The sequence below is a fragment of the Rhinatrema bivittatum genome, chromosome 1, assembly GCF_901001135.1.
Source record: "Rhinatrema bivittatum chromosome 1, aRhiBiv1.1, whole genome shotgun sequence".
Classification (NCBI taxonomy): domain Eukaryota; kingdom Metazoa; phylum Chordata; class Amphibia; order Gymnophiona; family Rhinatrematidae; genus Rhinatrema; species Rhinatrema bivittatum.
In genome coordinates, this window is record NC_042615.1 from 820,449,423 (window position 1) to 820,464,541 (window position 15,119).

Consider the following 15,119-nt stretch of genomic DNA (forward strand, 5'->3'; position numbering starts at 1 on the left):
CAGGATGCTGGGCTTGATGGACCCTTGGCTTGACCCAGCATGGCAATTTCTTATGTTTCTTGTTATTTATGCTTTCAAATAGCATTAGGACAAAGAGATACATCTGCTACCAGTAGTGCAGCCTAATAGCATTGCCAGGCTTAAAAAAAAAAAAAAAAAAGTTAGGACAAGTTTCTGGAGAACAAGATCATTGATTACTATTACCCAGATAAGCTTGGGAAACGCAGCCTCTAACTGCTGAGAGTGAAGAGCAGGGAATGTATTGCCCATTATTTGCTGGGTACTTCTTCCAAATGAGCTGGATTGGTTTTTATTGGGAACAGAATGTTGGGCTTGATGGATCATTGTTCTTAACCAGTCCTTGCTTCTGTTATGAAGGACCCCCACTAGCGGTGAATGCAGACTCATGGCAATGTAGTCCACTAGAGGCCAGTTTCAATTAAACTGGAATCCAAAGTAGTAGTAGAAAACTGCCAGTCCAAAAAACAGGTAGCTATCTCTGCCGCTCAAGTCACAAGAAAACGCCCAGATTCAAAGCATTCATCTAATGATAAACCTGCTTGAATGGACTGTGCCAACTCAGACTACTAGCCTTGAGTGCAGGGAGAGCCACTCAGCCAGCCAGGAGCAGGAAAGCAATATAATGTTAGACCACAGCAACAGATCCAATTCAGTTACTAGGATTTGTATACAGAAGCAATACCCTTAGTTATGTGTGGCACCAATGCCTGTGTATGCATGGTCCTGAGGAGGGATGGGCCAGAAGAGTGAGGTTCGCCCCTATCATGTTTGGTGGGCTTTTCTACAAGGAAATAAGGAAAGCAAACTACTAAATATGAGTATGACATGCAGTGCATGCTGACCCATCGTAATTATTAACAGACCATTATGGAAAATGCAGAGGTCACTCAAAGTTGATTGTTAAAATTTTACATATGAAAACCTAGAGATTACATAATATGGGACTGAGCAATGGGCTGTCCACATAAACCTAAGCAACTAACAACAAAGAGTGCTCACAGATGAAATGATGAAAGAATAATAATGGATGGACTCCCATGTAATCATTAAAAGACCTCTGCAGAGAATGCAGAACCTATTAATGGTTGGCTGTTAAAGATTTCTCCTGGTGTAAAGTTTAACAGAACCAAGCCTGCTCACTTTTGATGTACTCAGGATCAGGCAAGGATACAAGAGCTGACAGAAACGGTTGTGGTAACTAACGGAAATGACTAATTCTGGCAATACATGGAAGAAAGCACATGAAGCTGCCTTTTGATTAGTTATTGCATTTAATATATTTGCTGTTGTATTCAATGTATATGATATATATGTTTTGAAATGTCACTAGCCGCCCTGGCTCCTTTGGTGAAATAGGATACAAACTGAAAGTGTAATCTTAATCTGCCATCTCACTGTCTGTACAGCAGAAATCTCACCAGCCTGCTTGTCTGACATTGCTACCTGGATGTCCAACCACCACCTTAAACTCAACATGGCCAAGACAGAGCTTCTCATCTTTCCCCCAAAACCCATGTCTCTTCTTCCCTGTCTCTCTACTTCCGTGGATACCACCACCATCCTCCCAGTCCCCTTAGCCCGTAAATCTTGGGGTCATCTTTGACTTCTCCCCTTTACTGCTAAACACTAAAATGTTTTGTTTCTCTTTCTCCAACGTCACTAAAATCTACCTCTTCCTTTCCAAATACAAACACTTATCCACTGTATCACCACCTCCCAACTTGGATTACTGCAACCTCCTCCGCACAGGTCTCCCAATGAACCATGTCGCTCCACTACCATCCATCTAAAAATCAGCCACATGACTTCTCGTTTTTGAACATTGCTACGCCGGTTCCCTTTCCATTCCTGCAATACAGTTCAAGCTTACTTATCTCCAAGAGCCTTTGTGCTGTAGTTCCTCTCTTTACAACCCTCTTTGTAATCTCCACTCACTAGGTAAGCCCTACTCCACCACTGCCAACTCCAGACTCTGTGCTTTCCACCGGGATGCTCCTTATGCTTGGAATAGACTTCCCGAGTTAGTGCTTCATCCTCCCTTTCTGGTCTTATTCTAACCCAGCCTAAATAAGCACTGTTTTGAAGCTACTTTGAAATCTTAAGCCTGGCGCCCTTGCTCATATCCATTATGGTTTTAACCATGGTTCATAATAAAGGAAACTGTCCAATTCTCTTATTTGTTCTGTTTGCCTTATTTAGATTATCCACCTTTTTCAATACAAAACTCACCCAAGGTGGGAACATATTATTATAATGGGTGTAGCAGCTTACAAATCTAGTCTGAAGGAGACAAGTATGACTAAACTAGATAAAATACAGACAAGAACTAAAACTTGAAAGAAATCAACAGCAGGACTAAGCTAAGTAAAAATAGAGGCACCAAGCAGTTTCTAGCACTCAGTTTAGTTCTGATGTCTGCAGGTACCAGGCTTCATTTGCTTCCAGAGTGCAGCATATTGTGAGTTTGGCAGTTAATAAACATGTGGATAAAGGTGAACCGGTAGATATAGTATACTTGGATTTTCAGAAGGCGTTTGACAAAGTTCCTCATGAGAGGCTTCTAGGAAAAGTAAAAAGTCATGGGATAGGTGGCGATGTCCTTTCGTGGATTGCAAACTGGCTAAAAGACAGGAAACAGAGAGTAGGATTAAATGGGCAATTTTCTCAGTGGAAGGGAGTGGACAGTGGAGTGCCTCAGGGATCTGTATTGGGACCCTTACTGTTCAATATATTTATAAATGATCTGGAAAGAAATACGACGAGTGAGATAATCAAATTTGCAGATGACACAAAATTGTGCAGAGTAGTTAAATCACAAGCAGATTGTGATAAATTGCAGGAAGACCTTGTGAGACTGGAAAATTGGGCATCCAAATGGCAGATGAAATTTAATGTGGAAAAGTGCAAGGTGATGCATATAGGGAAAAATAACCCATGCTATAATTACACGATGTTGGGTTCCATATTAGGTGCTACAACCCAAGAAAGAGATCTAGGTGTCATAGTGGATAACACATTGAAATCGTCGGTTCAGTGTGCTGCGGCAGTCAAAAAAGCAAACAGAATGTTGGGAATTATTAGAAAAGGAATGATGAATAAAACGGAAAATGTCATAATGCCTCTGTATCGCTCCATGGTGAGACCGCACCTTGAATACTGTGTACAATTCTGGTCGCCGCATCTCAAAAAAGATATAATTGCGATGGAGAAGGTACAGAGAAGGGCTACCAAAATGATAAGGGGAATGGAACAACTCCCCTATGAGGAAAGACTAAAGAGATTAGGACTTTTCAGCTTGGAGAAGAGACGACTGAGGGGGGATATGATAGAGGTGTTTAAAATCATGAGAGGTCTAGAACGGGTAGATGTGAATCGGTTATTTACTCTTTCAGATAGTAGAAGGACTAGGGGACACTCCATGAAGTTAGCATGGGGCACATTTAAAACTAATCGGAGAAAGTTCTTTTTTACTCAACGCACAATTAAACTCTGGAATTTGTTGCCAGAGAATGTGGTTCGTGCAGGTAGTATAGCTGTGTTTAAAAAAGGATTGGATAAGTTCTTGGAGGAGAAGTCCATTACCTGCTATTAGGTTCACTTAGAGAATAGCCACTGCCATTAGCAATGGTTACATGGAATAGACTTAGTTTTTGGGTACTTGCCAGGTTCTTATGGCCTGGATTGGCCACTGTTGGAAACAGGATGCTGGGCTTGATGGACCCTTGGTCTGACCCAGTATGGCATTTTCTTATGTTCTTATGTTCTTAAGAGCCAGGCTTTCATTTGGTTGCTGAAGCGAGTGGAGTCATGCATATGGTAGAGTTCTTCTGGGAGAGTGTGGCTTGAATAGACTGCAAGCTCTACAGAGCAAGGACTGTCTGTACATTTGTACAGCACTGTGCATGTCAGGCAGCACTAAAAAATGATTAGAAGTAGTGAACACATTTTTCTAAGAAACATTTTATGGCTAAGGAAGATCTGAAGCTGAAAAGAGAACAGGTAACAGTGTTTCCATGCTTCCTACAAGACAAAATATGATTAAGTAGCTAACATACCACCGAAAGACAGAAACAGAGGCTGGTGGCACCTTACAGACTAAACATTTATTGAAGTGGACCAGAGTCGACTTGGTATCCATACCATGGCCAATGACTAGTACAGAAAGGCACCATAGTAACATAGTTAATGATGGAAGATAAGGACCAAAATGATCCATCCAGTCTGCCCAGCAAGTTGCTTAGGATAATGACTGCCATGGTTGCTCCATAAATTCTGTTGTGTGTAATAGTTTCTGGTCCGTGCAAGTACTCCCGTGCAGAAAATGTGAACATTAGGTGTAACACAGGTTACAGCATTTCTTCTTTTCCATTCTCTAGCCACTATGGATCCTCCACATTTATCCCATGTCCTTCTGAATTCCATTACCATTCTTGTCTTCTCCACCTCTTCCAGGAGGGCATTCCATGCATCCACGAGCCTTTCTGTGAAGAACTATTTCCTGATGTTGGTTCTGTCTCTTTCCCCTGGGAGTTTCATATCATGACTCCTAGTTTCACAGCTTCCTTTCCATCAAAAAAGGTTTGATTTTTGTGCATTATTAATTCCTTTCAGCTATTTGAAAATCTGTATCATATCTCCCATCTTTCCTTTCCTCCAGAGTACACACATTTGGGTCTTTCAGCCTCGTCTATTAAATCTTCCTGTGCAGATCCCACATTATTTTGGATAGCTTTCTCTTGACTACTTCCATTCTGTCCTTATCCTTTTACTGATATGGTCTCCAGAACTGAACACAACATTTTTTTGTCATGATCCTCATAGACCTCCAACTATACCCAGTCCTGATCCTTGTGGACTGCTTGATACATCCTGAAAGTATGATGTGGACTGTATGAGAAACCAAAAAGATAACAGGAGATGACAACTGTGCAAACATTAGTTCAATATGTGGATCAAAAGAAAAAAAAAAAAAGAAGAAGAGACCCCTATCAGAATCCTCATCCCTTGCTAACATGCCCTGGAAATTTGGTGTGGATCAGATAGAAAACAAAGTTTGCTGGGTAGTGTAACGGAATGACTTATTTGGGGAATGCATGAATCCACCAAGACATAGCCCCTGTGATCCTCATGGACCCAATATATCATAAAAATCTAATGTCACTCAGATGCAAAACCAAATACGTTATTAGGGGGAGATGACTGCACCACATGTGTGAAATACATGGACTGAAAAAATAAAAATACCCCCTTTCCCAACATGGTGTGGATGGGACGCCAAATAGGAAAGATAAGAGTTTCCTCCCTTTGCAAAGTAGGTTAAGAACTACGGCAGGAATTCAACACAACAGGAAATAGACACCTCTAATAAAAGAAAAACTCTAGAAAAAAAAAAAAGACTCGCTTCTGACCTTAAAATGAAAAATAAAGTTCTATGATGTTACCACAGTGCATTTCATTAAAAAGAGAAAGCTGAAGGTTTCAGTTTAAGTATGCATTTCCAAACCAGCAGAGTTACTGTGGTTTCAGTGTCACGGCTTCCTGAAACCACCATGAAAAGTTTGCAAGCACATCAAGAGAAAACCCTACTGTGAATGTCACCCTCAGACAGAAAAATGGCTTGCAATGCCATCTCACAGACCATTTGTTAGCTATAGGTCCTGCAGAATACAGAAACAAACAGTCCTAGTATCTGAAGATGGTTTAGGGATGAGGTTCATGGCAGATCATCCTTCCTCTGGGAATTTCACAGCAAACACCCCATCCACCTCACAAGTGGCTATAATTGACTCAGGGGCATCAACCAGGTTTCTGGATACAGAGTTCACAAAACCGTGCCAGATTCTGATGCAACTATGTTGTTGGTGGAGACCATTAATAGGTCACCATCAGCTGGGGGATCTGTAACCATGAAGACAGACAGGCTTGTTATGAGCCTGAACCAGAGCTATCGAGAAGCAATACATTTTGATGAGAACAGAAGGCCCACTCAACCCCATTTTCTATTATATCACGACTGCAGTATTGTAAAATGAGAATCATTTGATTGAAATGGGAAGTGGACTTCCTGTCAAACATTTTAGGACAACTGCTTACTGAATTCTCCAGAAGAAAGTACACACAATTTGTTATCCCACAATTCCATAGACCATTCCATTGTTCATAAACAAAAAAGGAAGTGATTGAAAAACTACCAGGAAGAAGAGAGCAAACATCCCAGTCAAGGATCAGGAGTTCTGAGATGCGATTGGTAATGACCTTCACCCTCACTGGTCATGACTGCCCAACTGACCTGAAACCAGGAAAAAGGCTTGCTTTGAGAGAATCTATTCATTATTGAAACCTGAATTGAAGACCTTATGAGAATATTTAGACAAGAACCTTAAGAGGTTTATCAGGCCATCAATCTTTTTAATCCTGAAGACAGACTGGCTGTTACAACCATGTATGGATTACTGAGACTTGAATAGCATCTGATCCAGAATAAATAGCCCCGGCTGCTGATCAACAATTTGTTGGAAAGACTCCAAACTGCACAGATATTTCATCAAATATAACTTACTAGCAGCTTCTAATCTGATAAAAATCAGGGTGGGTGATGAGTGAAAGATGGTATTCAGAACCAGACCTGGGCATTTTGAGCACCTGGAAATGGTATCTGGATTTAAGAATGCACCAGACACCTTTCAATCTCCAATTATATGTTCAGAAACTTGCTGGACTAATCGCCAATCGTGACATGTTGGGCTTCTGAGGCAATGTAGAACATGAACGGCAAAGACTTCAGAACCATTCTCCAAGCCCTCATCTTCTCCAAATTAGACTACTGCAACGCGACTCTTCTTGGCCTCCCCTCCTCATATACAAAACCGCTCCAAATGGTCCAAAACGCAGCAGCACGTCTACTAACAAACACCAGAAAAAGAGACCACATCTCTCCAGTCCTTCAAGCCCTCCACTGGTTACCAATCCACTTCAGAGTAATTTACAAATCCATCACATTATTATACAAAATCATTCACCAACATACCATAATCGACCTACAAATTCCTCCCCGTGTTCACAAATCAACAAGACCGACTAGGGAAGCCTACACAGGATGCCTCCTTGTTCCACCCGTAAAAACTACTAATCACATAACCTTGAGAGACCGAGCCCTTTCAACAGCAGGCCCTCCGCTATGGAACTCTATCCCACCAGATCTCAGAAACGAACCGTGCCTCTTAACGTTTAGGAAAAGACTTAAGACATGGCTTTTCAGGCAAGCCTTCCCAAACTCCACCTAACAAGATCCATCAATAATTCCTATGCTAAGTAGCTGTATATAGTGGACTCCATATTTATTTTGTTCTCTTGTATATATAGAGGACTCCTTATTTACATTGTACACTTGTATATAATTATCCTCCTCTATCTCTTTTATTTCTTACAATCCCAGTTCATTAACCCTTGTTAATTGTAACTGCTTCTCTTCTCCACGTTTATTTATGTTTTTGGTTATATTTTTGCACCCCTGTTTTCTGTAAACAGACATGATGAGAACGAGTTCTTGAATGCCGGTATAAAAAAACCTTAAATAAATAAATAAAATAAATAAAATATTCTCTGGATCCTACAGCGATTAAGAATTCCATTTACTGGTAAAGTCAACTGTGTGTTTTAATCTAGAAAACTACTGAATTTCTAGGATAGAAGTGCACCAGAGGGGATACATATTTAATCTGGAAGGTCAAGGCATTCCTGGAGTAGCCAGCACCTAACATTAAGAGGCTAGAATGGTATCAGATTTGCCAACATCTTCAAAAGTTTCATTAAGGGATTTCCAAAATTCATAATGCTGTTGACCATGCTTCTAAAGAAGAAGCATTTGTTCACATGGATAGAAGAGACTTTAAAAGCCTTCAATCAGCTGAAGATTTTATATAAGCCTGAATTCTGGTAACTTCAGACCCCACTACTAAACCATGCTGGAGCAATTCAATCTTCATGTGAAGGCCCTGTGGAGATGCTCCACCGATGTGCGTACTACCCTTGGAACCTGACCCTGTTCAAGAAGAACTACAGTTATCTGGGATAAAGAATGGTTGGTTGTCACAGCAGCATTCAAAGAGTGGCAATATGTGTTAGTCCAGGTCATAACAGATCACAAGAACTGGAATATCTTAAGATGACAAGACATGAACGCAAAGCAAGAACATTGGTCCCCCTTATTTGCCTGTTTTTAATTAGTCTTTATTTACAGATCAGACCTACAAAAAGGGAAAGCATGTGTTTATCTCTGAAGCATGAAGAGCCACAGGAAGAACTAAAACTCATCTCAAGCACAGATAATGTAATTATTTGTATCCAGGAGATAGATCTTATTTCAAGAGAAAAGCTAGTCTGCAAGCTGAAGAATGGTCATCCTGCAGGATCACCTTGGAAGGTTTCATTCCTGAAGAATAGAATTTGTGTGCTACAGGGAGGAGTAAAGATGGCAGTAGCTGACAGTGCTTCTTCTGACCACTGCTGAAATTATCTCTGGCCTAAGACATTTTGATTCCATGATGGTTAAGAGGAAGGGAAGAATTTACCCTGGAGATTCTGTTACCCCAGTTCAGGTCCCATAGACTTGTTTGTCTATCAGTTGGGAGAGTGTTGGAGGCTGAGAGTCAGGAGAGGTATCACTGGAAATTCTGGTCCTGGAGACCTTGTTGAGCTCTTTGGAGCATACCCCATCTCAGCCACTGCCGACCTCTAAGTTGCTGCGAGTCAGCTGGGCCTTGGAGGAGTGGGAGAGGCCCAAGCAGGTTAGGAGTTGGAGCAGCTCCAGACTTGGCTGATGTGGCCCGGCCTCAAACTCGAGAAGCAGCAGCTGTTGCCCTTTGATGACCATTTGGGGACTTGAATGAGAGAGTCTCCATGCGGACACCAAAGGCACCACAGGAGGTCATATTGAGGGAGATATGAAAGGTGCCTGCATGGATCGAAGCTTGTTATAAGTTGTTAAATCAGCTATGTTCTCTTTCATCTGAAATTGTTTCTAAACTTCAGAACTTTGAAAAGAAAATCAATAGTAATGCTGCTGGTCTGAAAGGTTTGGAGTTGAAGGGTGCTACTCTTCAGAATTTGGATGTGGATTTAAGGAAAATAATATGCTTAAGAACAAACTGGAATTCTTGGAGAATGCCACCAGGATCAGAAACTTATGTTTTATTAATTTTCGAAGCAGTGAACTGGTGACTGATGGAGATATAAAAAAAAAAAATCTCAGGCATTAATGTTACATATCCATGGGTAGCCTACACCCCTGGTTGTCAAAAAATGTACAATATTCCCTCTTCCAGGACCCTGACTTCCACTAACAGTTTAGAGTTGGCACCAATCTCACCAGATATTGATCATACTAGCTCCTAGATCCACTTTGGTGGCATCTTTGGCTCTTGAATCAGACAGATTTTTTTTAAATAGAAAAATTTTTACTTTATGGGCAGAACATGGACGGTTCCAGGTTTTCCCAGGGATACTCAAAAAAGACAAATGTGTGAGCAGGCTGTCTTTAGCAGATTTCTTTTTAAAATATTCTGCAAAATGCCTTTTGAAATACGAGGTAGTTTATTTTGTCTTTTATGAGCCTTCTCAACTAGCAAGATTCTTGAAGAAACATTCTCCTGTGTCTAAGACATCTAATGGTAAAGCAATATGTGGGCTCCAGTATCTTCACACACTATTTTTTCCTATTCTCTTCACTCCTCTCCCAATTATCATTGTGGAATTAGATATTGATGGCATGAAGACAAATTTTCTTTTTATTTAATATTGTTGCAGAAGTCCCTCAAAAGTTTTTAAAATGTGAAAAAGTGTTGAAATATTAAAACAAAAAATGTTTGACACAAAAATTGCAGTTAGTACTATAACAAGCTTCAGACAGCACAACACCAGGATCTTTTTTGTTCTCTGGGTGTTTCACGTACCTCTATTTCACTGCCATTGCTCATAAAAAAGAAAGAAAAAAAGGTAAAACAGAAAAAACAAACCCTTTCAAGTATTTTCTTTATAAAGAAACTCTCGCTTAATCCAGCAGCAGTCACATATTTTAAAGCCCCAGCCATGCAGCCCATTGCAGCTCTGTTCATTATAATTCACTATATGCAAGAAGTTATGAAACTTCTCAACTATTCCAACACAGCAATATTTTGCTTTCCTTAGAGCTGCTTCAGGGAATATAACGGAAATATTAACAACCATCTTTTATGTGGCTCTCCTCTACTGTTGCAAGACAAAAGAAGAGAGGTTGTGTTCAAGTGCATTTTTTAATATCATTTCTAACATATGCCCTGAAGCAGCTCTAAGGAGAGTGAAACATGGCCATGTCTACGTAAGCTGAGAATGACTGTCATGTTAAAAAGTGCTTCACTGCCTCTTCATCTCCTTTATTACAAAGCATGGGGGCTCTGGGCACCCACAACAGTATCATAATCTCCACATCAGACGAAGCAGACTCTGTCCTTGAAAGTTCCTGCCTCAATAACTTGGTTGGTCTATAAAGGTGCCACCCCTGCCTCTTGTCATTTTGTTAAACAATACATAGTACCATGTGTGATGTGCGTGAAGAACAAGGTTTATTGAGGGAGGTCACAGGTACTAGATCAGTATGCCTTGATCAGAGAGTATCAAATTATTATAGAGCACCTAAATTCACAAGGAATGCCATGATTTTAATAATACAAACAAGGCCCACTTCATTACAACAGCCTTCCAAGTGCTCTGGTCATGGCACAGATCTTGTATTTACATGGATTTCTGGAACAAATGACCTCAGAGAGGAAGTCCCAAGCTCACCTCAAATTTGTTAGGAAGTAATTAGACAACTGTAATTGAACTTTCAGCTGTCTATCACCCAAACACAAATGGGCAGATAGTCAGAACTTAGAGCAGTACCCGAGATGTTTCTGCAACTACGAGCAGCACAGCTGGAATATGTTATTGCCATTAGTACCGTAACATCTGCATACAAAATGCTGTTCATAATCTGATCCGACACGCCCCCTTCTTTGCCAATTACGAGCTTCACCTCAGACATGCAGGAAATACCCAGACAAACTCAGCTCCCCACAGGCCCAGTAATGGGCTAGAAAACCCAGAAGTTCGGATGCCCCTTTCCCATGAAAAGACAAAAGGAGTGAAGACATGGCTCTTCCGACAGGCCTACTCCGATGCAAACCAAACATAAACTACCTCCCTTACAGGTCGATCCAGTAAGGCCGCGGTAAAAACAGTGAGGTAGTGTCAGGCGCACCCTTCCTCCCCGCACGCACAGTTCTCTTCACTAACTCCCCGATACTCTCCTCTAATCGCATGCAAATGCATGCCGCGGCTGTGAAGTGTTAGGGAAGGGTTATGCCCGCGCAACCCATTTTACTGTATAGGCGCTTAATACAGCGCCTATACAGTAACCTGGGTGCGCTGGTACCTGTCATTTCAAATGACAGGTACCAGCGCACCCAGGTTACTGTATAGGCGCTGTAACAGCGCCTATACAGTAACCTGGGTGCGCTGGTACCTGTCATTTCAAATGACATTTGAAATGACAGGCACCAGGAAGTGTAAAAAAGTTTAAAAAGTGTAAAAAACAAAAAACCTGTGTGTTATATAAAAAAATAAAACAATTTTAAATACCTGTCAGAGGGCCGTGGGTCCAGGCGGCCGGTGGGCAGCCATCAGCGGCATCCGGTAGTCCCTTCTCCCTTCCTCCCTCCCTCCCCTGCCTGGATGAGCGCCAAAATCGCACGGGCGGGTTGGCAGCGGGGGGGGGGGGGGGCGGCAGCAGGATCCGGGAGCGGCGGGTAGGCAGCAGCGGGGTCCGGGGGGGCAGCGGCAGCGGGGTCTGGGGGGGGCAGCGGCAGCGGGGTCCGGGGGTGGCAGCGAGATCCGGGGAGCCAGCAGCGGCAGCATGTTTGATCGGGCAGGCAGGTAGGTGGCAAAGTAAAGATGGCCGCCTGCACGGGAAAATCGTGCAATTGGCCGCTGAAGACGTGACGTCACACCCCGTGACGCCAAACGTCGTGACGTCACGTCTTCAGCGGCCAATTGCACGATTTTCCCGTGCAGGCGGCCATCTTTACTTTGCCACCTACCTGCCTGCCCGATCAAACATGCTGCCGCTGCTGGCTCCCCGGATCTCGCTGCCACCCCCGGACCCCGCTGCCTCTGCCCCCCCCCGGACCCCGCTGCCGCCCCCAGACCCCGCTGCCGCCCCCGGACCCCGCTGCTCCCGGATCCTGCTGCCGCCCCGCCCGTGCGATTTTGGCGCTCATCCAGGCAGGGGAGGGAGGATGGGAGAAGGGACTACCGGATGCCGCTGATGGCTGCCCGCCGCCCACCGGCCGCCTGGACCCACGGCCCTCCGACAGGTATTTAAAATTGTTTTATTTTTTTATATAACACACAGGTTTTTTGTTTTTTACACTTTTTACACTTACCATAGCAGGCCCGAGCCTTGCTACTTTTTCGTTTGTTTTTTTTTGCCCTGGTCCCGTCCGGTCTCCTGCAGCCCCGTCCGGTCCGGACGGGGCTGCAGGAGACCGGACGGGACCAGGGCGGGTAAGCAATGTTTTTACCCTACACTACACTACCTCCTACTAGGGGGAGGCGGTAAACTAGCAGGTTAAGGCCGCGGCAGAACAGCGGGTTAGGGAGGAGATAATATCAGCGCCCGTTACAGTATCGCAGGGGAATAGCTAATTCCTTCATTATACAGCTTTTTCGTTCATTTACATGCCGGGTGCGGAAAGGGTTATGCGTCTGTTTTCAGAAGCGATACGGACGCGTGAAACTGGAGACTGTATCGCCGAATTGCCTTGCGCGCCCGAATTGTGCGCTACGAGCACGTTACAGACGGGCAATCCTCGAGCGGACGATACTGGATCAACCTGTTACTCAGTTCCACCCTACTCGACCTCCATTCCCTTTGCCCCCCCTTCTGTCCAATCCCTCCACTGCCCTTCTACACCCCTCCATGCTACCCCTAAATACTTTATATTTAAGAGAACAACCATCGAATTGATAAAATATTGCAGGTCTTTTGTAGTACCATCTTAGTACTACATAAGTTGATTGTAACTGTACATATTTTCAACTGTATATAGTTCCTCTGTTTTATTTTCTCAATCTTTACTGCCTTTCCCATCTCCCTCTCCCCCCCCCCCTCCCTTGTTTTATTGTAATTTTCCTCCTTTAGTTCACTGTAAACCGGCATGATGTGCTTCACGAATGTCGGTAAATAAAAGCAATCCGGTAACCTTCCGCGTTACACTGCTGCCGTCACTCGGAATGCACCCACCCACCATCTCCGCTAACCGTGCAGGGACAGGAAGAATTAATTCCAAACTAGGGGGGGGGGACGGGGGACGGGACTGCTTTACTCGATTTATCCGCTGGAGCCCGATGGCACCGTGCATGCAGCAGAATAAACTCCACCCCAGAACTTCCATCAATGAGGGAGTCGTCCAAGTTTTGGGAATAAAGAGTCATGTTTATATATTTTTTTTAGTTATCTATTTATTTTTTTCTACTTTTTGGGGGTTTTTTTACATTTTCTTTGGCTCAGCGATTTCTGGCCCTGGCTATAAGGAGAGCGCACTTGCCGCGGGCCGCTCCTCTCACCTGGGAGCCTGCGCTCGCCGAACACGGGCCGCCCCGCCTGCTTCCAGAGCCGCCGCAGGAGCCCGTACAGGCGCGAGGAGCAGAGGCCCTGCGGCCACCCCTGCGCCTGCCGCCGGGCCGCCCGCTCCGAGTAGAAGGCCTGCTTCATCTTCTTCCACTTGGCCCGGCACTGGGCCACGTTGCGCGGGTAGCCCTGGGCGGCCAGCTCGCTGCAGATGTCCCGCCACAGGGCCTCGTTGGGGCGGCTGGTGGAGGCCATGAGCAGCCGCACCCCGCCCGAGCCGCGGATCTCGGCCAGCAGGAGGCGGACCTCCTCCGGGCTCCAGCAGTGGCCCCTGGGCATCTTCGCGGTCCCGGCCGCCGGAGGGGAAGGAAGCCGGGCATGCTACGCCCCGCCCGGGGTGACCCGCAGCATGGTCAGCGGGGGGGGGGGGAGCGCACGGACCGGAGAGAGGCGGCGGGGCTCTCTGTGTACGTGGGTGGGCGCGCTGCGCTCGGCCCTGCCGCAGAGCCGGAAGAGTCTGGCGACCCAGCGGAAGGGCTGGCGAGTCCCCGCCCCCTCCGGCTGCTTCCGCAGGCCTCGCACGCAGCCCGGGACTCGCCTGCCGCCCTCCTCCGCCTCTGCCCATCTCTGGGCTGGAATCCACCGCCGCAGCCTCGCTCACCCCAAACCGAGCATGCGCCAGGTGCTGACTTCACCCCCCCCCAGGCATGCTGGGAATTATAGTCTCCGTGCTCCGGTCCGCCCATCTCTACTCTCAAACTGAGCATGCGCCAGCTGCTCACCTCGCCCCCCTGTGCATGCTGGGAGTTGTCATCTCAGCGTACCTGTCTATTTACAATCAGGTATGTAGCAGCTGCTGACTTCGTGTGTGCACGCTGGGAGATGTAGTCTCATCTTTCCCCCCACCGGAGCATGTGGAAACTTGTAGCCTCGCTGGCTCTCTGTGTATACTGAGTTTATTTATTTTATTTTTGATTTATATTCCACCTTTCAGGCACTTCAAAGCGGATTCTATTCTAGTCCTTGTGTTGCTTATTGTGCCCTTTCCCTCATCCTGAGTACGTGACAGGGGTGTACAAGGCTGGACTGAAAGTCCCTGCTATCAGCAGATGGAGGCAGAGAATACAAACTTTTGAGGCACTGCTACTTAACTGAGAATGCCACCTGCCAATGTCCAAGGAGGAAACTAAAGAGGGCAGCCTTAAACGCAAGCAAAAACTCGACTCCTTTCCCTCTCACCTTCCCTGTGTCTTCCCCCTTTCCCCTTCACTTCCCTCTCTTCTACCTTTCTTTTCATGGCAGCCACCATGTGCTAATTTTAGTGTACAGTATTTTCAGTTAGGGTTTACTAATTCCTTTTACCACACATTCAGACCGATGCGATAATCTTGGCGCTAATAAAATGTGCTGGTTTTTAGCGTACATTTTTAACGTCATTATTATTATTTTTTAA

At 44.8% G+C, this 15,119-nt stretch overlaps 1 protein-coding gene across 3 annotated transcripts in view; it reads right to left on the reverse strand.

The window, feature by feature from the left end:
• The window catches only part of LOC115078928, a 134,205-nt gene extending 119,926 nt beyond the window's left edge, over positions 1 to 14,279 (reverse strand). Inside the window, exon 1 of one of the 3 annotated variants that reach the window (XM_029582040.1) lies at positions 13,663 to 14,279. In XM_029582040.1, the coding sequence (XP_029437900.1) occupies positions 13,663 to 14,005 (343 nt within the window). In that variant the 5' untranslated portion in view covers positions 14,006 to 14,279. The remainder of the gene's footprint in view (positions 1 to 13,662) is intronic. The other 2 variants (XM_029582039.1, XM_029582037.1) reach the window with 2 other exon arrangements.
• Between the last annotated feature and the right edge of the window lie 840 nt (positions 14,280 to 15,119).